Source organism: Hypanus sabinus, chromosome 6 (genome assembly GCF_030144855.1).
Source record: "Hypanus sabinus isolate sHypSab1 chromosome 6, sHypSab1.hap1, whole genome shotgun sequence".
NCBI lineage: Eukaryota > Metazoa > Chordata > Chondrichthyes > Myliobatiformes > Dasyatidae > Hypanus > Hypanus sabinus.
In genome coordinates, this window is record NC_082711.1 from 6,129,409 (window position 1) to 6,152,490 (window position 23,082).

General features: G+C 43.8%; 1 protein-coding gene across 1 annotated transcript in view; it reads right to left on the reverse strand.

Moving 5' to 3' along the window:
* Positions 1 to 22,018, reverse strand: part of LOC132395266 (uncharacterized) — a 183,396-nt gene extending 161,378 nt beyond the window's left edge. Inside the window, exons 1-3 of the mRNA XM_059971599.1 lie at positions 21,727 to 22,018; positions 4,987 to 5,188; positions 3,022 to 3,215 (exon numbers count right to left, since the gene is read on the reverse strand). Of these exons, the coding sequence (XP_059827582.1) occupies positions 3,022 to 3,215; positions 4,987 to 5,084 (292 nt within the window). The 5' untranslated portion in view covers positions 5,085 to 5,188; positions 21,727 to 22,018. The remainder of the gene's footprint in view (positions 1 to 3,021; positions 3,216 to 4,986; positions 5,189 to 21,726) is intronic.
* Positions 22,019 to 23,082: the final 1,064 nt, after the last annotated feature.

Genomic DNA, 23,082 nt, shown 5'->3' on the forward strand with positions numbered 1-23,082 from the left:
CAACCACGGCTGACGAGCCCCATCTGCCTGAAGTGACTGGTTTTAAGGCCCCAGTAACCCAATTTTGCCCCTTCTCTTGTCGGTAGAAATGGTTCCTTCAGGCTTAGTAGCTAAGCCACACGTGAAGGCCAGGAGCTGGACTTGGCTGTCAGAGGCTACTTGGGAACATTTAATAGGTAGCGGGAGTTTATCCCCATTACCCTATTCCTGCCTCTCCCCCACGCACCCCCTTCTCCGCTACCACAACCTCCAGGAACCAGCATACATTGGCCACTGCACCATTTCCTCAACCCACATTCAAAAGCAAGTGCAGGAAATAACTCTGTGTTGCTGCTACTGTAAAACGCTGTGCTAATCACGACACGACCATGCTGCCTCGTGAGAGGCATGACCAGCTAGACAATCATCAATTTTCTCCCCAAGGATGCAGTGTCCAAACCTAGAGGGCACAGATTCAATTAGAATTTACTTAAATTATACATCCATCCCGCAACGTGATGGAGTAAAAATCTTTCTGTTATCACTCCGTCACAATGTACAGACAGGTCAGTTTGTAAGTCTACTAGCTTGTAGAGAGAAGCTGTCCAGTAGCCTGTTGGTCCTGGTTTTAATGCTGAAATACCGTTTGCCAGACGGAAGCAGCAGAAAGTTTTGGTTGGGGTGACTGGTGTCCCTGATGACCTTCCAGGCCTTCTTTCTGTGCCTGCTGCTGTAAATGTCCTCAGTGGAGGGAAGTTCACAGCCACAGATGCGCTGGGCTGTCCGTACCACTCTCTGCAGTGCCCAGCGATCAAGGATGGTGCAGTTCCCGTACCAGGCGGAGATACAGCCAGTCAGGATGCTCTCAGTGGTGCCCCTGTAGAGGATATGGGGGCTCAACCCGAACTTCTTCAGTCGCCTGAGGTGGAAAAGATGCTGTTGTGCATTTTTCCCCCCACACAGCCGGTGTGTACAGTCCAGATGAAATCTTCAGTGACATGTATACCGAGGAATTTAAAACTGCTCATCCTCTCAAATGCAGAGCCACTGATGCTGATCAGGGTGAGCCTTTCTCCTTTCCTCCTGTGATCCACAATCAGCTCTTTTGTTGTTTGGACATGAGGGAGAGGTTACTATCCTGGCACCACTGTGTCAGGGTGTCAACCTCCCCTCTGTAGGCTGTCTCATTACCCCTAGAAATAAGGCCAATCAAAGTCGTGTCATCTGTGAATTTGATCGACAGATTGGAGCTGTGTGTGGCAGTACAGTCGTAGGTGTAAAGGGAGTAGAGAAGGGGACTCAGGACACAACCCTGGGAGCACCTGTGTTGAGGGTCAGAATCCCTTCCTCCCTCCTCCTCCCCCATTTACAGATACCAGTACCTATATATTTAGTAATTATTCACTAAATATATAGTATTTAGCAAATAATTATACTTGTATAAATAATACCTATAATTACATATATAGATATTATTATAGGTATTATTTATATTATTATTTATTTGTTTGTAATACCATTATTATAGGTATTATTTATATATATAAACCAGTATATAGTACTATATATGTATATATAAATATATAGGTATACTGGTACTGGTACAAGTTTACAATTCACCATTTACAGTGACCAGTACCTACTAACTGGTGCGCGTATATAAATGATTTAGATGATGGAATAGGTGGCTTTGTTGCCAAGTTTGCAGATGATACGAAGATTGGTGGAGGGGCAGGTAGTGTTGAGGAAACAGGTAGGATGCAGAAGGACTTGGACACATCAGGAGAATGGGTAAGAGTAAAAATTGAAATACAATGTTGGAAAATGCATAGTCATGCACTTTGGTAGTAGAAATAAATGTGCAGACTATTTTCTAAACAGGAAGAAAATCCAAAAATCTGAGGTGCGAAGGGATTTGGGAGTCCTTATCCAGAACACCCTGAAGGTTAACTTGCAGGTAGAGTCAGTGGTGAGGACGGCAAATGCAATGTTAGCATTCATTTCAAGAGGTCTAGAATACAAGAACAAGGATGTGATGCTGAGGCTTTATAAGACACTGGTGAGGCCTCACCTTGAGCATTGTGAACAGTTTTGGGCTCCTCATCTGAGAAAAGATGTGCTGGCATTGGAGAGGGTCCAGAGGAGGTTCACAAGGATGATTCTGGGAAAGACAGGGTTATTATATGAGGAGCATTTGATGGCTCTGGGTCTGTACTCACTGGATTGAGAAGGATAAGGAGGGATCTCATTGAAACCTTTCAAATGTTGAAGGTCCTAGACAGAGCAGATGTGGAAAGGATGTTTCCCATGTGGGGGACTCATGGGCAAGAGGGCACAGCCTCAGGATAGAGGGGTGTCCATTTAAAACAGAGAAGTGGAGAAATTTCTTTAGCCAGAGGGTGGTGAATTTGTGGAATTTGTTACCACAGGCAGCTGTGGTGGCCAGGTTGTTGGGTGTGTTTAGCGTGGAGGGGGGAGAAGGATCAGCTGTGACTGAATGGCCGAGTGGACTCGATGGGGCAAATAGCCTAATTCTGCTCCTGTGTCTTATGGCCCAGAGTGCACCAAAAACCGTTCTCCATCTCAACGCTTTGACATCTCAAACAGGCTCTCTCTCTCTCTCTCCCTCTCGTTAATGAGGGAGGTGGCATGTTGCTATTGCGTGTATGGTGGGGGGACGTTGATGCTTTTGTTACAGCGGGGGTAGGTAGGGCTGATGTTTCTGGGAGGGGGAGGGGGGCTTTGGGGTTCCAACGTTTCCTGCCATTCATCCCTCAGGGCTTTTCCTCTGGTTTGTGGCTGTCTGTGAAGAGTAAGAATTAAGTCGGCTACTGTATATATTTTCAGACATTAAATCGAACCATTGATTTCTGGTCACAAGTGCTGTAAAGGATTACACTAACCGTGCCATCCAGTCAATATTCAGTAACAGATGCCACTAATAGAGGGACTTAATGATGTTTACAAATTGACAATTAAATTTTGCAGAGCCATTAACTATAGTTCACCCTGTCGGTAGCACTGAGTCCCAGCCGCACTCACCGTCCAGTCGCCGGTCATTGACGTAGACGCCGGTAAAGCTGGAGTCCACCAGCCGGTGCTGGTTACCCGAGGTGGAGCGGATCACGCGGGCGTGGGTCCGAGAGATACACCTCTTCTGCGACTCACTGGCAGACCTCAGTTCGTAATCAACCACCTTGCTGTTCCGTCCAATCAGGGTGACCCGCTTGGTGAAGCTACAAGGGGTGGGGGTGAGAGGAGAGAGGAGATCCCATCAGATCCCACCTTCTGTGCAAGCGAGTAAAGATTAATTCTATTTGTCACACGAACATTGGAGCATGCAGTGAAATGTGGAGTTTCCATCAATAACCAGCACGGTCAGAGGCTGCGCTGGGGGCAGCCCACAACTTACCAACCCCAACCTGCAGGTCTTTGGAATGTGGGAGGAAACCCGAGCAGCTGCAGGAAACCCATGTGCACATTCAGCAGGAGTTCAACCCTGCTCCCTGCCGCTACGCCTCCCTGTCACTTCCTCCATCAGCTCATTCCAGGTGCTCACTAGCCTCCGTGTAAAGACGTTACCCCTCAGGTCTCTTTCAAATCCTCCTCCTCCGTGCCCTGTAGGTTTGGACTCCCCAACCCCGGGGACAAAGACTGCGACTGTCCAGCTGGTCCACACCTCTCACAAGGCAGCAGGGTCGTGTCACGGTGATCAGAACGAAGGTGGAGTTATTTCATGCCACTGCCTGCAGAGAGCGGGAACATTCTCCCCGTCTGCACGCGAGTTTCCTCCCACTGTCCAAAGGCATGCCAGTCGGCAGGTTGATCGGTCAAGGTAAATTGTCCTGGGATCAGGCTGGGGTTAAACAGACGATCGGTCAGTGGTGCGGCACTGAGGAATGGATGGAGTCAGTCAGTGGTGGATGGAGTGAGTGAATGAGGGGTGGGCGGAGGGAATGAGGAATGGGGTGACAAGGGAGGGGGCGGAGAGGGAGAGTGTGGTGGAGGGTAGTTGGGAAGGTGGAGGGAGGAAGAGAGCACGAAGGAGTGAGGGGGCGAGTGAGGGCTGAGGGAGCCAGTGCGTGAGGGAGGGATAACATCACAAACTTCAGCACTTTGAGGCCTTTCTGCCCTGGTGTTTTACGACAATTTAACCTCAGAGTCGTCGAACCCTCTCATCACACATCGCCCTTTAGTTTGTTTTTGTAAAAATCATCACCTCACCTCCTGTCCATTGCCAATAGTCACTAATTTGCTTTTTAAAAAATCTTTGGAAACTCTTCCCATCCATCTTCATAACTCTAATTTGATCACATATTCTAATTTTTCATTCTTTATTAACGACGAGCCCTCGTTCTTGTCTGATCTGTCTCCATGAGACAGGAGTAGATTGGGTCTTTTGGCCCATCGTGTCTATGCCGCCATTCAATCATGCATGAGTTATTATGCCTCTAAACCGCCAAGAGAGTGGCTGTGGAGAGGATGTTTCCATAGTGGGGGGCAGGGGAGTCCAGTACCAGGGGGCACTGCCTCAGAATAGAGGGGCCTCCCTTGAGAACAGAGATGAGGAGGAATTTCTTTAGCCAGAGGGTGGTGAATCTGTGGAATTCATTGCCACAGGTGACTGTGAAGTGCAGGTCATTGGGTTTACTTAAAGAGCAGGTTGATAGATTTATGATTAGTCAGGGCATCAAAGGTTACGGGGAGAAGGCAGGAGAATGGGGTTGAAAGGGACAATAAATCAGCCATGATGGAATGGTGGAGCGGACTCATTTGGTCAAATGGCCTAATTTTGCTCCTGTGTCTTGTAATAGAACGCAGAGCAGTTCAGCACAGGAACGGGCCCTCCAGCCCACAATGGTGTGTCAAACCAATTAGATTAGTAACCCAATGGCGACTAAACTAATCCTCTCTGCCCACACCACGTCCACATCCCTCCATCTTCCCCACTTTGATAACAGATTCTGATCTTGTGGCTTTGGGCTTCATGCTCACTGTTGTACCTACTCAATGTAGTTGGTGATGTCGGGCAGCGAAGGTCTCCGGCCAATCCGCCGGAGGTGATAACGAGGAAGGCCATCGCTGTTCAAGCGATGACACACCATAGTCCCAGCCACAAGCTGTTATCGATATCCCACAATGGCTACAGCTGGGGAGCAAAACGAGCAGAGATTTGACGATTCAGCTTCCCACCACCGTCACACATCATCTGTGAAAAGAGAAAGAGTTTACACTCCATCTTGACGAACCCTCGATGGGCACAGATCGAGTGGACAGCCAGACACTCTCCCCAGACTGGAAATGGCTAATACAAGTGGGCGTCACTTCAAGGGTATTTTTTTGTACAGAGAGTGGTGTGTGTGTGTGTGTGTGGAAAATGCTGCCAAGGATGGTGTATACCCAGATATGTTAGAGACATTTAAGGTACTCTGGATTGACATGTAGAATCAGAGTATTACAGCACAGAAACAGGCTCTTTGGCCCATCTATACAATCTGGAATTGTTTTTTTGCCTAGTCCTATCAACCTACACCGTGACCACAGCCTTCCAGTCCGTTCCATCTATGTACTGATCCAAATTTCTCTTAAATGCTGCAATCAAAGAGAAATTTGGATAAGTACAGCAATGGGAGGGGTATTGGGACAATAGTTCAGGTACCTGTCGATGGGACTAGGCAGAAATCTAGTTTGCAACAGATGAAAGACAAACAGGAAGGGTTAGATTGATCTTGATGTAGGGTCAGTACAACACTATGGGCTGAAGGGCCTGGACTGTTCTATATTTTATATTCTATGGGTCGTTCCACCAACTTCTTCAGAAGGATTTTCCACAAATCTCCTCCTCATATGTAACCCCTTCTTACCCGGAATCATCCTCGTGAACTTCCTCTGGACTCTCCAATGACAACACATCCTTTCCGAGATATGAAGCCGAAAACTGCTGACAATACTCCAAGTGCGGCCTGACTAGTGTCTTATAAAAGCGCAGCAACACCTCCTTGCTTTTATATTCTATTCTCCTTGAAATAAATTCCTTTCTCACAGACTCAACCTGTAAATTAACCTTCTGGGAGTCTTGCACGAGGACTCCTTAGTCCCTCTGCACCTCTGATGTTTGAACCTCCTCCCCAATAAGATACCCTTACCAATTTGGTTCATCCAATCTATATGTAGATTGAAGTCATCCATTATAACTACTGTTCCCTTATTACATGCATTTCTAATTTCCTGTTTAATGCCATTCCCAACCTCACTACTACTGTTAGGTGGCCTGTACACAACTCCCACCAGTGTTTTCTGCCCCTTAGTGTTATGCAGCTCTACCCATATCGATTCCACATCCTCCAGGCTAATGTCCTTCCTTTCTATTGCATTAATCTCCTCTCTAACCAGAAATGCTACCCCACCTCCTTTTCTTTCCTGTCTATCACTCCTGAATATTGAATATCCCTGGATGTTGAGCTCCTATCCTTTGTCACCCTGGAGCCACGTCTCTGTGATCCCAACTATATCATATTCATTAATAACTATTTGCACGGGTATTAATAATATTAGATTCAACTTTATTGTCATTGTGTTGAGTACAGATACAAAGCCAAATGAAATGCAGTTAGCATTGAACCAGAAATGCAAAGAATAGTGTTATTTACAAAATAACTGTGAATAAAAAGTGCTCCAGCAGACAAATATAAAAGTACTGAGGCAGTCCAATATGGGTGCAATACTATGATGTGAGGGTCAGCAGGGTCACAGCCTCAGGGAAGAAGCTCTTCCTGTGCCTGCTGGTGTGGGAGTGGAGGCTCCTGTAGTGCCTACCAGATGGGAGGAGGGTAAAAAGTCAATGGTTAAGGCGAGATGCATCCTTGGTAATGCTTTTCGCCCTGCCCAGATGTTCTCAATAGTGGGCAACTGGGTGCCGATAATCCGCCGGGCAGTTTTCACCACCCGCTGGAGTGCTTTGCTGTCTGATATGGGACAATTGCCACACCACACTGAGATGCAGTTGGTGAGTATGCTCTCAATGGTACAGCGGTAAAAGTCCGTCAGTATCCTGGGACTGAGGCGAGCTTTCTTGATGCTCCACAGGAAATAAAGGCGCTGTTGTGCCTTTTTGATCAGGACAGAGGAGTCCAGGGACCAGGTGAGATCCTCGGAAATGTGGACATCAAGGAATTTGAAGCTTGATACACGCTCCACTACAGCTCCGTTGATGTATATGGGGACGTGAGTGTGGCTCTTAGCATGCCCGAAGTCCACAATGATCTCCTTGGTCCTCTGGGTGTTAAGGGCCAGGTTGTTGTCGACACACCACATGGCCAGGTGCTGGACCTCGTCCCTGTAGGCCGTCTCGTCATCCCCTCTGATCAGGCCAACCACCGTGGTGTCGTCTGCGAACTTGATTACGGAGTTAGAACCATGTATAGGAATTAAGTCATAGGTGAAATGGGAGTACAGAAGAGGGCTCAGCACACAGCCTTGAGGCATGCTGGTGTTCAGGAAGATATTTATTCTTATTATTAAATGAACAATAAATATCAAGAACATAAGATGAAGACTCCTTCAAAGTGAGTCCATCGGTTCCGGTGAAGTCATCATCCAGAATGGCAGCTTAAGTCACTAGCTCCTCCGGAAAAACGCTTATTTTGCCCCGTTAATCCATCAAATATAAGACCTTCAAAAATATCTGAATTGATAATGGGGGCAAGAATGAGGAAAAAGAATGGAGATAAAAAAGCATCACTGCGGAGCCTGTGGCTGAGAGGAGAGCAGCCAGCGGCTCTCCAACCCGACCGCGTGCTAGCGAGGCGGACGCTGGGCCTCGTTCAGGCGAATATGATAAAAATTCTGGAAGAGCTGCGGGAGTTCCAAAAAGATATAAAACAGCAACTAAATGATATCAAGTCAGAGCTCGCCAACATCAATCGAAAAATAGCGGTGGCAGAGACACGAATTGAGAAGGTGGAAGATAGCATGCAAAACGTGGAACAGGTGCTAAGTAAGAAGATAAAAATAATAAATCAACAAGAAGGTAAACTGCTTGACCAGGAGGGAAGATCACAGCGGAAAAATATCAGGATATACAAATACAATACAAATACTTTGTCACCTAACAATTGATACTAAAGCGCACAATCATCACAGTGATATTTGTTTCTGCGCTTCGTGCTCCCTGAAGTACATATCGAAGTAAATATAATAAAAATTTTAACTTAAATTTAAAATCATAATTAAAAAATAGAAAAGGGAAAGTAAGGTAGTGCAAGTCAGGTCCGGATATTTGGAAGGTACGGCCCAGATCCGGGTCAGGATCCGTTCAGCAGTCTTATCACAGTTGGAAAGAAGCTGTTCCCAAATCTGGCCGTACGTATCTTCATGCTCCTGAACCTTCTCCCGGAGGGAAGAGGGAGAGAAAGTGTGTTGGCTGGGTGGGTCGTGTCCTTGATTCTCCTGGCAGCACTGCTCCGACAGTGTGAGGTGTAAAGTGAGTCCAAGGATGGAAGATTGGTTTGTGTGATGTGCTGGGCTATGTTCACGATCTTCTGCAGCTTCTTCCAGTCTTGGACAGGACAACTTCCACACCAGGTTGTGATGCACCCTAGAAGAATGCTTTCTACGGCGCATCTATAAAAATTAGTGAGGGTTTGGGGACAGGCCAAATTTCTTCAGCTTTCTCAGGAAGTAAAGGCGCCGGTGGGCCTTCTTGGCAGCGGACTCTGCTTGGTTAAACCAAGTCAGGTCATTTGTGATATTCACCCCGAGGAACTTAAAGCTTTTGACCTGTTCCACCTGTGCACCACCGATGTAGATGGGGTCGTGTGGTCCACTACTCCTTCTGAAGTCAACAGCCAATTCCTTCGTCTTGCTGACGTTGAGGGATAGGTTATTGTCTTTGCACCATGCCACCAGGTTCTTAATTTCCTCTCCGTACTCAGACTCACCATTACCCAAGATATGGCCTACAATTGTGGTGTCTTCAGCAAACTTATATATTGAGTTCGATGGAAACTTGGCTACACAATCATGGGTGTACAGTGAGTACAGCAGGGGGCTGAGTACACAGCCTTGTGGGGCACCGGTGCTCAGAGTGATTGTAGAGGAGAGCTTGTCCCCTATTTTTACAGCCTGGGCCCTGTCTGTGAGGAAGTTGAAGATCCAGCTGCAGATCTGAGTGCTAAGATCCAGGTTCCAGAGCTTAGGAATCAGTTTATTTGGAATGATGGTATTAAAGTCAGAGCTGTAGTCGATGAAAAGGAGCCTTACATATGCGTCTATATTCTCCAGGTGTTCTAAGGAGGAATGTAATGCCAGAGAGATGGCATCTGCCGTTGACCTGTTGCTCCGGTTGGCGAATTGCAAAGCGTCGAGGTTGACTGGTAGGTTATGGTTGATGTGTGCCATAACCAATCACTCGAAGCACTTCATAGCAATCGATGTCAGAGCCACAGGTCGGTCGTCATTCAGGCACGTCACCTTGCTTTTCTTCGGCACCGGGATTATCATTGCCTTCTTAAAACACGAAGGGATCTTAAATTGAAGCAGGGAGCAGTTGAAGATGTCAGCAAACACTCAGGCTAGCTCGCTTGCACAGGTCCGGAGAACCCGTCCCAGGACGCCACCTGGGCCCGTCACCTTCCTTGGATTTATCTTCAGGAAGATTCTTCTAACGTCCTCCTCGGTGACAATGAATCTCAATGCCACCAGGTCTGGTTCATCCGGAGGGGGCAGGATGCTCCTCTTCTGCTCGAATCTTGCGTAGAATATGTTAGGTTCATCAGGAAGAGAAGCACTACAGTTATTGATATTCCCAGCCTTTTCTTTGCGCCCAGTGATCTCATTTAGACCCTGCCATAGTCTACTGGCATCCCTCTGGTTAGCCTGGGCTTCCAACTTGGCTCGATATTGCCTCTTGGCGCCTTAATGGCTTTCTGGAGTTCACGCCTAGATTCCGTGTAGCGACTGGTATCTCCAGACCTAAAAGCACAGCTCTGGCCTTCAAAAGGGACTGGACCTCATAATTCATCCAAGGCTTCCGGTTAGGGAATACCCAGATCGTCTTGTGAGACACACAGTCCTCTGTGCATTTCCAGATAAAGTCCATGACAGCTGAGGCATACTCATCGAGGTTAGCTGCCTCGTCCTTGAATACTAACCAGTCCACCGATTCAAAGCAGTCACGGAGCCATGATCACAGTGAATGGCGGTGCTGGCTTGAAGGGCCGAATGGCCTACTCCTGTACCTATTGTCTATTGTAAAAATAGACAGTGCTATACCTATCTGAAGAAATACTTATTATAATGTGGATTTTATATTAGTCAATTATTCTTTTTTATTCATTCATTCACTCCTTTTACCACACCTAAACGAGGATATATATATATATATATGGGAGGAATAAACAGGGAAATCTTTTCTGTGTAATGGATACAGATTTGTTTACTTACTTTCATGGGTACTGCAATGAGGGCCCTGAACTCACAGGTAGGAGGGGTTATCCCCCACAGCTAGACGTTTCCTCGAGCTCAACACAGGGTCATCTACTACAGACCTCCGCCTTGGAATCACACGTTCATTGCCTTTTCTTTTATTATTCACATTTCTTGGTTCTTATTTGTTCAGGGAGTAGATCGATTAAGTTTTATTCTAATTTTAATGATAGCCAAGCGTATTTAACTGTCAGTGTAAGGACAAAGAAAAATTCATTTCTTTTAATGTCAATGGGCTGTTAAATCCAATCAAACGCAGAAAAATTCTATCCAAAATGGAAAAAGAACAAGCCTGTGTAGTATCTTTAAGTGATAATGAGCATGGAAAACTAACGAGAGTGGGCTTCACTAATTTGTTTTTCTCCTCATATAAATCAGGACATAGGAGAGGAGTTGCTAATCTTACCTCAAACAAGCTAAATTTTGAATATGTATTCGAAATGGGAGATAAGGAGGGCAGATATATTCTGGTAAGGGGAAATACAGATGGAAATTCAGTTACTCTATTGAATATATATATCGCCAGGAAGCGATATTAGTTTCTTTCAGAAAATTACTGATATTACAGTAACAGAAACAGAAGGTCTCCTGATATGTGGGGGAGACTTAAATTTACAATTACAACCAAATTTAGACTCTTCCAATAGAAAAACCTATGAAACAAAATCCTTACATAAGAAAGTTAATACGCTTTTTGAGGATGTTGGTCTAATTGATATGTGGAGGGACCTTTTCCCCAACAGAAGGGATTACACTTGTTATTCTGGCCCCTATTCTGTATATAAAGAATAGACTATTTCATAACATTTGGAAAAGACAAAGACAAAATAAACATCTGTGGAATTGGGACAATGGATGTAAGTGACCATGCACCTATATATTTATCTGTTGATTTTGACCTACAACCAAAGAACACTATTTGGAAACTAAATTCAAGTCTACTCAATGATCTGTACTTTAACGAACAAATTAAAAAAGAAATTGGTCTCTGCTTAGAATTCAGTGATAATGGAGAGGTTTCACCTCCCATTCTATGGGAAGGCTGTTTTAAGAGGGAAAATTATAGCAATATCTTCATCTAAGAAAAAAATAAGGAATAAAACATTAGAGGAATTACAAAATATGCTGAAGGAACTAGAAAAAAAACTACAAATTGACTTTGGCACGGGATACATTAGAAATTTTAAAAATTAGGAATGAGATCAATAGTTTAGCTATGCAAGAAATCCGGAAAAATTTAATGTTTCTGAAACAGAGACATTATGAAAGTGGATCAAAATCTATGAAAATACTGGAGTGGAAACTGAAAAAAAAAGCAGAAAATACAATTCAGAGAATTAGGAATCCAAGAACAAAAATGATTTTAAAAAATAAGCTAAGTGAAATTCAAGAAGCTTTTGAAGTGTTTTACAAAATGCTATATTCCAAAGTTCCAGGGGGAAGCATAACCCAAACTGACACCTTCCTGAATTCTCTAGAGTTACCCACTTTAAACAAAGAACAAAATAGAACGATGACTACTGACATAACTGAAGTTGAATTAAAAGCTGCAATTAGTAGGCTTAAATTAAGCAAATCACCAGGATCAGATGGGTATATGGCAGAGTGGTACAAAGAATTTAAAAATGAGTAAATTCCTGTCCTACTCCCCACACTGAACTGGGCTCTAAAAAAGGCACAAATGCCATCCAGTTGGAAGGAAGCAGTAATCTCAGCTATACCGAAAGAAGGCAAGGATAAAATGGAATGTGGGTCATTTACGGTAGACCAATATAGATCTTAATATAGATATCTGATTATTTACCACCATCATGGCCAAACGATTAGAGGAGTTTCTACCCACACTGATACGTAATGATCAGACAGGTTTTATACAACAACACCAAACACAAGACAATATACGAAGAACACTTTACATTATGGATCATATGCAAAAAATTCAAAGCAATAGTGATAAGTGTGGATGCTGAAAAGGGATTTAATTCGGTTAATTGGAATTTTCTTTACAGAGTTTTACATAGATTTGGTTTCCATGACATAATTATTATAACTATACAGGCAATATATGACAACCCTACTGCTAGGATTAAAATCAGTGGATATTTATCAAATAGTCTTACCCTAGAAAGGGGCAGGAGACAGGGTTATGCATGGTCACCACTACTCTTCGTGTTATATCTGGAACCATTACCTCAATACATCAGACAAAAGAGAGGAGGAATGGGCTAAGAATTCTATACTTGAATGCGCGTAGTGTCAGAAATAAGACAGATGAGCTTGAAGCTCAGATAAAAATGGGGAACTACGATATTGTTGGGATAATGGAGACATGGCTGCAAGGGGATCAGGCCTGGGAATTGAGTGTACCAGGGTATACGTGCTATCGTAGAGACAGAAATATGGGAAGAGGGGGTGGGGTGGCCCTGTTGGTGAAGAATGAGATTCAGTCCTTAGCAAGAGGTGACTTGGGAACAGGGGAAGTAGAGTCTGTGTGGATTGAGCTGAGGAACAGTAAGGGTAAAAAGACCCTAATGGGTGTTGTGTACAGGCCCCCAAACAGTAGCGTGGATATTGGGTACAGGTATTAGGGAGTTAACATTGGCATGTGCTAAAGGTAATGCAGTCGTTATGGGAGATTTCAACATGCAGGTGGACTGGGAGAATCAGGTAGGTGCTGGACCCCAGGATAGGGAGTTTGTGGAGTGTCTAAGGGATGTATTTTTGGAACAGCTTGTGCTTGAGCCAACCAGGAACGAGGCTATTTTGGACTTGGTGATGTGTAATGAACAGGAATCGATAAGTGATCTTGAAGTAAAGGAGCCATTAGGAAGTAGTGATCATAACATGATAAGTTTTTATCTACAATTTGAGAGGGATAAGGGCAGATCAGAGGTGTCAGTGTTGCAATTAAATAAAGGAGACTACGGAGCCATGAGGGAAGAGCTGGCCAAAGTTAAATGGGCGAATGCCCTGGCAGGAAAGACAGTGGATCAGCAGTGGCAGATATTCTTGGGCATAATACAAAAGATGCAAAAGCAGTTCATTCCAATGAGAAGGAAGGATTCAAAGAGGGGGAAGGGGCCACAGTGGTTGACAAAGGAAGTCAGAGATTGTATAGCATTAAAGAAAAAGAAGTATGACAGGGCTAAGATGAGTGGGAATACAGATGATTGGGAAAGTTTTAAGGAACAGCAGATCTTAACTAAAAAAGCAATACGGAGAGAAAAAATCAGGTATGAGCTCAGTCTAGCCAGGAATATAAAAGGGGATAGCAAAAGCTTTTTTAGCTATGTGAAGAGAAAGAAGATAGTTAAGAACAATGTTGGCCCCTTGAAGAATGAATTGGGAGAAATTGTTATGGGAAACAGGGAAATGGCAACAGAATTTAATGCGTACTTTAGATCTGTCTTCACCAGGGAGGACACAAGCAATCTCCCAGATGTATGGATGGGCCAGGGTCATAAGATATCAGAGGAATTGAGACAGATTGACATTAGGAAAGAAACTGTGATGAGTAGACTGGTAGGACTGAAGGCTAATAAATCCCCGGGTCCAGATGGTCTGCATCCGAGGTTTCTAAAAGAGGTGGCTCAGGAAATTGCGGATGCATTGGTAATCATTTTCCAATGTTCCTTAGATTCAGGATCAGTTCCTGAAGATTGGAAAGTGGCTAATGTTGTCCCACTTTTCAAGAAGGGAGGGAAGGAGAAAACAGAGAACTATCGCCCTGTTAGCCTAACGTCAGTCATGGGGAAGATGCTTGAGTCCATTATTAAGGACGAAATAGTGGCACATCTTGATGGCAGAAATAGGATTAGGCCGAGCCAGCATGGATTTACCAAGGGCAAATCATGCTTGACTAATCTGTTGGAGTTTTTTGAGGGTGTAACAAGGATGTTAGACGAGGGTAAGCCAGTAGATGTTGTGTACCTAGATTTTCAGAAGGCATTCGATAAGGTGCCACATAGGAGATTGGTGAGTAAAATCAGAGCTCATGGCATTGGGGGCAGGGTTTCAACATGGATAGAAAACTGGTTGGCAGATAGAAAGCAAAGGGTAGCAGTGAATGGGTGTTTCTCAGACTGGCTGGAGGTGACAATTGGGGTACCACAGGGCTCTGTATTGGGACCACAGCTCTTTACGATTTATGTCAATGATTTAGATGAGGGCATTGAAAACTATATCAGCAAGTTTGCTGACGATACTAAACTGGGTGGCAGTGTGACATGCGAAGAGGACGTTAGGAGAATACAGAGAGACTTGGATAGGCTGAGTGAGTGGGCAGATACTTGGCAGATGTCATTCAATGTGAATAAATGTGAAGTTATCCACTTTGGAAGCTGGAACAAGAGGGCAGAGTATTGTCTGAACGGTGTCGAGTTAGGTAAGGGAGAAATGCAAAGAGACCTAGGAGTCCTAGTTCACCAGTCAATGAAGGTGAATGAGCAAGTGCAACAGGCAGTGAAGAGGGCAAATGGAATGTTGGCCTTTGTTACAAGGGGAATTGAATACAAGAGCAAGGATGTTCTTTTGCATTTGTACAGGGCCCTGGTGAGACCACACCTGGAATATTGTGTACAGTTTTGGTCTCCAGGTTTAAGGAAGGACATTCTGGCAATTGAGGAAGTGCAGCGTAGATTCACTAGGTTGATTCCTGGGATGGCAGGGCTGTCTTACGCAGAGAGATTGGAGAGATTGGGCTTGTACACGCTGGAATTGAGGAGATTGAGAGGGGATCTGATTGAAACGTTTAAGATAATTAAAGGATTTGATAGGATTGAGGCAGGAAATATGTTCCAGATGTTGGGAGAGTCCAGTACCAGAGGGCATGGATTGAGAATAAGAGGTCAGTTATTTAAAACAGAGTTGAGGAAGAGCTTCTTCTCCCAGAGAGTTGTGGAGGTGTGGAATGCACTGCCTCGGAAGACGGTGGAGGCCAATTCTCTGGATGCTTTCAAGAAGGAGCTGGATAGATATCTGATGGATAGGGGAATCAAGGGATATGGGGACAAGGCAGGGACTGGGTATTGATAGTGAATGATCAGCCATGATCTCAGAATGGCGGTGCAGACTCGAGGGGCCGAATGGTCTACTTCTGCACCTATTGTCTATTGTCTATTGTCTAAAATGAAGACATCAGGGGAATTACTATTAAAGGGACAGGGCATAAATTGGCCTGTTACGTGGATGACATTTTGATCTATCTGGGGCAATCAACATACTCTTTCACAAGGAAATCTGCAGATGCTGGAAATCCAAGCAACACACACAAAATGCTGGTGGAACGCAGCAGGCCAGGCAGCATCTATAGGGAGAAGCACTGTCGACGTTTTGGGCCGAGACCCTTAGTCAGGACTAACTGAAAGAAGAGATAGTAAAAGATTTTAAAGTGGGAGGGGGAGATCTGAAATGAGGAGAAGACCAGAGGGGGTGGGATGAAGCTAAGAGCTGGAAAGTTGATTGGCAAAAGGGATACAGAGCTGGAGAAGGGAAAGGATCATGGGACAGGAGGCCTAGGGAGAAAGAAAGGGAGAGGGGAGCACCAGAGGACAAAGAAGTCGCGTAGGGAGCAATCCCTGTGGAAAGCAGAAAGGGGAGGGGAAGATGTGCTTGGTGGTGGTATCCCATTGGAAGTAACTTGTCCATTCATGTCCCCCCCGCCCCACCCCTTCCCACCGATTTCCCTCCTGGCACTTGTCCTTGTAAGTGGAACAAGTGCTACACCTGCCCTTACACTTCCTCCCTCACCACCATTCAGGGCCCCAGACAGTCCTTCCAGGTGAGGCGACACTTCACCTGCGAGTCGGCTGGTGTGATATACTGCCTCCGATGCTCCTGGTGCAGCCTTTTATATATTGGCGAGACTTGAAGCAGACTGGGAGACCATTTTGCTGAACACCTACGCTCTGTCCGCCAGAGAAAGCAGGATCTCCCAGTGGCCACACATTTTAATTCCACGTCCCATTCCCATTCTGATATGTCTATCCATGGCCTCCTCTACTGACAAGATAAAGCCACACTCAGGTTGGAGGAACAACACCTTATATTCCGTCTGGGTAGCCTCCAACCTGATGGCATGAACATTGATTTCTCTCACTTCCATTAATGCCCCTCATCCCCTTCTTATCCCATCCCTTTATTTATTTTATATATTTTTTCTCTTTTCTCTCTCTTTTTTCTTGGTCCCTCTCACAATCACTCCTTGCCTGCTCTCCATCGCCCTCTGGCGCTCCCCTCCCCTTTTCTTTCTCCCTAGGCCTCCCGTCCCATGATCCTCTCCCTTCTCCAGTTCTGTATCCCTTTTGCCAATCAACTTTCCAGCTCTTAGCTTCATCCCTCCCCCTCCTGTCTGCTCCTATCATTTCAGATTTTTCCCTCCCCTCCTACTTTCAAATCTCTTACTATCTCTTCTTTCAGTTAGTCCTGACGAAGGGTCTCAGCCCGAAACGTCGACTGTACTTCTTCCTATAGATGCTGCCTGGCCTGCTGCGTTCCACCAGCATTTTGTGTGTGCAACATACTCTTTACCTAAATTGATGCAATCCTTTGAACAATATAGTCAGTTATCAGGATACAAGGTCAACATAGATAAAATCCAATTACTTTCATATAACTATAGCCAACCAAGAGAAATTGAAAGTAGATATCCCTGGGCATGGCAAACAGAGTCTTTCAAATATTTGGGCATCATTATGCCAAAAGATTTGGCAAAATTATCAGAATGCAATTATCAGCCTACATATAAAATAATAAGGAAAATATAATAAGATGGAACCTAATTCCATTTTTTAGTTGTGAGTTCAAGGAGTGAATCTATTAAAATGAACATACTGCCCAGACTGTTATATCTCTTTCAGACCCTACCAATAGAGATTAATCAAAATCAATTAAATGAATGGAACAAGATGCTATCAAGGTATATTTGGCAGGGTAAAAGGCCCAGAGTTCATCTCAAAACTTTGCAATTAGCAAAGGAAAAGGGGAGATGGGGCCTACCTTCTCTTAGAGATTATTATTTTGCAGCACAGTTGAGAGCTGTGATAAGTTGGTGCAACCCCTCATATGACGCTCAATGGAAAAACATTGAGGAGCGGGTACTTCCCATCCCCATACAAGCAATTTTAGCTGATAACAACCTACAAAGTTACATAGATACTACTGATAACCCATGGGTGAAATGGACTCTTAAAATAGGTAAAACTTTATAAAAGAATACAAACTAGAGGGAGATATGCATACCATTTAAGAATTGCAATATGACTTGGATTTTACACCGAATAAACTGGATGCTAGATTTAAGGACTGGACAGCTAAAGGAATAACAGTTCTTTGCAACATAATGAAAGAAGGAACATTGTTCAGTTTTAAAATGCTTAATGAGAAACGCATTAGAAAAACACGACTTTTATTGGAACTTACAGAAGCGACAATATGTTAATAGGATGGTTAAAAATGTAACCAAGGCAAGTAAGTGTTTGATAGGGCTATTTAGAAAAGCATATAATTCAGATAATGATAGTAGAATCATTTCAAGCATGTATAAGGGTTTGTCAAATCTTAAAACACATTCGACTTCATACATTAAAACAAAATGGGAGAAGAAAGGGGGGATAATTATATCTGAGGAAGAATGGACAATAATCTGGAGGTATCAATGGAAGTGTACCAGTTCACAGAAATGGAGGGAGTTCAGATGGAAAAACTTGAAGATATTTTGTAGCGTTCTCGCTCGGGTGTAATGAAAAGCCGAATTAAACGCCGAGATAAACCGTGGTCAATGAAAACAAGGTCGCAGTAAGATTAACCATTTATTGTTCACTCTTCACATTAACGTATGGTGAAAACTGTTGACAAAACAATACAAGATTGATACAGTATTTGTTCCCTTCTTGATATCACATTTACATTGTAAATACTTGTAAAAGTAAACTACAACTACATTGCATTAAAGTGCAGCATACAGTCAGAATCTACCTACACCATGGACCGCTTTAAATACACTTCAACACAAACTATCCGCAACTCTTTAACTAACGAAAACATAAACCTTATCGGCCGTCGTTACTTTTAACGGGATCGGCGTTAACATTTTAATTCAACATATCGATTATCTATTAACTTACAGCGTTGCTCTCACTGTGTTTTCTAATGCATACAAACAACTTGTTGCTCTGGTCGAGCCCCCGCCCTCGCGTTCATCGGTATTTTCCCTCAAGACGCAGCAAAACCGGATGTGACGTCATCGCATGCCGATATATTTTACAGGCAATGAATATACTTTAAACAATTCTAAATTTAACTAGAAAATACTAACAAATGAATTACTAAGCGAAAATATTATTAACTAAATAACTGCCATAAAGGCAACACATATTTTATTACACCCTCTCAGAAATCCCATTATGATAGTAACCTCACTGTTTGCTGAAGAAATTGTGGAAATCAAAATGCAAACTATTATCATATTTTTTGGGACTGCCCTGTTATCAAAAACTATTGGAGGGGGATACACAATGCGCTACAAGACATCTTTAAATGTGTAATACCCTTAGAGAGTAAGACAATATATTTTGGATATATCCCTCAAGAATGGTTGAAAAGAGATAAATATTTAATGAATATACTGCTGGTGGCCGGTAAATAGACTCTTACTAGGAAATGGTTATCACAAGACAGCCCAACTTTAAATACATGGATGGAAATTACAATGGACATTTACAAAATGGAGAAGATAACAGCATTTGTTAATCATAAGTTGGAACAATTTGATTCATAGTGGGAAGAATGGTTTAGCTACATAACACCTCATAGACCTGATTTTATCCTCACAAATCAATGAATAAGTTGTAAAAAAAAATCACTCCCTACTTGTGCATAGTTCTTTCCTTTCGCTTGTTCTTTCTTTCCTCTCTTTTCTATAAGTATATACCTCAGATAAATACTTTGTGGAGATTTGTGATATATATGATATATATGTACAATGTCTGAAATACATCTTATGGAAATGTTTATTTGATGATGAACTTCAAAAAAAAAATAAATTCCAAAAAAAAAGAAAGTGAGTCCATCATTTGTGGGAACATTTCAATGAGTGAAGTTATCCCCTCTGGTTCAAGAGCCTGATGGTTGAGGGGTAATAACTGTTCCTGAACCTGGTGGTGCGAGTCCTGAGGCTCCTGTACCTTCCTCCTGATGCCAGTAGTGAGAAGAGAGACTGCCCTGGATGATGAATGCTGCTTTCCTACGACAGCATTTCATGTAGATGTGCTCAATGGTTGGGAGGGCTTGACCCATGGTGGATGGGGCCGAATCCACTAGGTTTTGTGTTCTTCATCCTTTGTGATTTTTTTAATACTGCATTTGATCCAGAGTAACAATGATCAGAGGCATACGTTCTGAGATTTGTTGTCTTTGCGGCAATATGAGCAACACACAATAATAGAGACAAACAGTAAATTACAGAAACTATATATTTAATGTAACTATATAGAGTAAAAATAGAAGTAAAGAAGTAGAAGTAGTGTCCAGGGGTTCAATGTCTGTTCAGAAATCTGATGACAGTAGGGAAGAAGCTGTTCCTGAATCGCTGACTGTGTGCCTTCAGGCTCCTCCCTGATGAGAAGAGGGCATGTGCTGGATGATCGGGGTCCTTTTTGATGCATCACCTTTTGAAGATGTCTTTGCTACTAGGGGAGGCTGGTGCCCATGATGGAGCAGACAAAGTTTACAACTCTTTGCACCTTATTTCAATCCTGTGTAGTCACCTGCCCCCCTCATACCAGACAGTGACACAGCCAGTTAGAATGCACTCCACAGTGCAAATGTAGATATTTGCGAATGTTTTTGGTGACGTATCAAATCTCCTCAAACTCCAACTGAAATATCGCCTCTGTCTAGCCTGATTTGTAGCTGCATCGACATGTTGGGACCAGGTTAGATCCTCAGAGATTTTGACACCCAGGAACTTGAAACTGCTCACTCTCTCCACTTCTGATCCCTCTGAGGATTGGTATGTGTTCCTTCGTCTTACCCTTCCTGAAGTCCACAGTCAGCTCTTTTGTCTTACTGGCATTGAGTACCAGGTTGTTTCTGTGGCACCACTCAGCTAGCTGGTATTATCTCACCCCTGTACACCCTCTCGTCACCATCTGAGATTCTACCAACAATGTTAGTATCATCAGCAAATTTTTAAAAAGATGGTATTTGGGCTATACCTGGCCACACAGTCATGTGTATAGAGAGAGTAGAGCAGTGGGCTAAGCACACACCCCTGAGGTGCACCAGTGTTGATCATCAGTGAGGTGGAGATGTTGTTTCTGCACAGAATGTGGTCTTCTAGTTAGTTCTGTACCCTTTTACACTAGTGTACAGGAACTTACATTAAACAATCTCGACTCAGCTCATGTGGCGCCAAGCCAGGAATTAGATGCTGCTGTGAATCATCCTGGCACGTTTTACGCACAATGAATATACCCACTGTGGAAATGCACAGCTCCTGATACCTCAACCAAGCACAATTTCAGAAGCAAAACACATCTGAATCAGGAAGTTTGTTATGACTGAGTCTCTCCTGTGCCTCACCACCACGCTGCCACTCACTTCGGGCTGGAAGCTGCTAGCTAAGATCTCTGAACATGAGAAACGAAACTGAAACTGCTGAGATAAAACAGTGAGAAACACACGCAGTAACAGCAGCATAGTCAAAGTGTCCAATGACCTCTGACCCCACACTGCTCTTATCTTCAAAGTACCTCATTAACTAGCTAGATTAACATCAACTTACCCCCCCCCCCCCACTCAAGACTATCTTTTTCCCATAATTTTTTTAAAAACTGGATTTAAACTCTCCAATTGTCTTTGATGTCTCCTGTGGAGAATACTCCCTCCATTTTTCACATAATTCTGCAGAACTGTTGCAATGATGTTTGATGAGCCAACACATCTGTAAATGTATATGGTGAATTTCCTAATACATCCACTGGTTTAATTAATTACTCATTTAGTTGGTTTTGGCGAAACAGTGTGTGGGGAGGGGGCCTGTTCCCGCGCTGTAGCGTTTTATGTTTTGAAAGTAAATTCCTATTATATGTAAATATATACAATAAATAAAGTTCGCCCTTGGGAAAACCTGGCTCTCCCCCATCCTGCCCTCAACGCCCCAGCTGGCTTGGCCGATGCCATGCCAAGGAAAACTCCTTTTTAAGTGACCCCACCCCGATAAGGAGTCGTCCCAAAGATGCCCACCGCCCCTGAAGTACTTACTGGAGGGCGGCCACTGCGGCGACGCGGGACGCAGCGAAAGGCGACGGTGCTGTCAGGGAAGCACTGGCCGGACCGGACCGGGACTGGGACCGAGAGGGCTCCCCTCGCCCGAGCGCAGCCGGACCAGCAGCGTCTCGGTCAAATGACTGGGTGAGACATGCGCGCTCGCTGCGGCAGAAAGGGACGTCCCAGCCGGGGCTGCCCCCGCAGCGCACCAGGTGCCAGTCCCGAGCGATGAGCCCGGTCCCTCCGAGGAACCGACCAGTTAAATCGTTATATAACCATACAGCAGGGAAACACACTATTCGGCCCGACTCTGAGCTCGTCCCATGATCCTCTAAACTATCTGATAATTTAAATCTCACTCCCCAGCTCTTAAAGAACACAGGACAGTGCAGGCCATTCGGCCACGATGTTATGCTGGCCCTTTCACCTACTCTTAAGATCCATTGAGTGCTTCCCCCCCACGTAGCCCTCCATTTTTCTATCACCCACGTGTTTATCCAAGAACCTCTAATATATTGTATCTGCCTCTGCCACAATATCCTGAAATGGGAGGCTGAGCAGAGGTCGTGGTACATATTGGTACCAACGACATCGCCAGTAGGGTTGGTCGGTACCATCTGAGGGGGAATAATGCTCATGGTGATTTTTGGCAAGGTGTTCATCTCTAGAGTTAGAAAATATATGATAGCATTGCACCAGCGGTGGCTTTAGGTGTGGTATTATGCATTTTCTAACACTACCCTAAAATACTGTAGGCATTTCTGAGAAGTGGCCAATATAAAGTACAACATGCATATTCAACCTAGTGGTATTTTGTCATCAGTGATCCCTCAACATTGAAATTTGTCACAATGATAGCTGAGTTCAAGCACTTTTCATCAAATGTTGCTAGGAAATTCTACATTGAAAACTATGTCATTGGTGACACTCACAGTACAGTGCCCAATTTCAGTAGAGTGAAACATTTCATTTCAGAAAAATATTTGTCTGTTGTTTATTTTGGAAAAGTCAATAAAAACCCAGGACACATATAATCACATGGATTTGTAGAGAATTTGTTCAGGAATTCAAATAAGTAATCACTTTTTGTATATATTGCATATTAACATCAGTACAGCAAAAAATGTTACCCCACCTCAAAAGGTAAAAAATCTCATTTGGAGAGATTTCCGGACTTTTACCAATGTCGTGATATTTTCCATATTGTTGTATCAAATCAAAACAATCTTAAGCTTTTGTCATAGCATATAGAATTACAGTACAATAATTCAAATGTGGGGTTCCACACGGCCATAACCTAGGCCCCATTTGGTTGTAAAATGAATATATGTAATCAAAGACTGCTTTCCA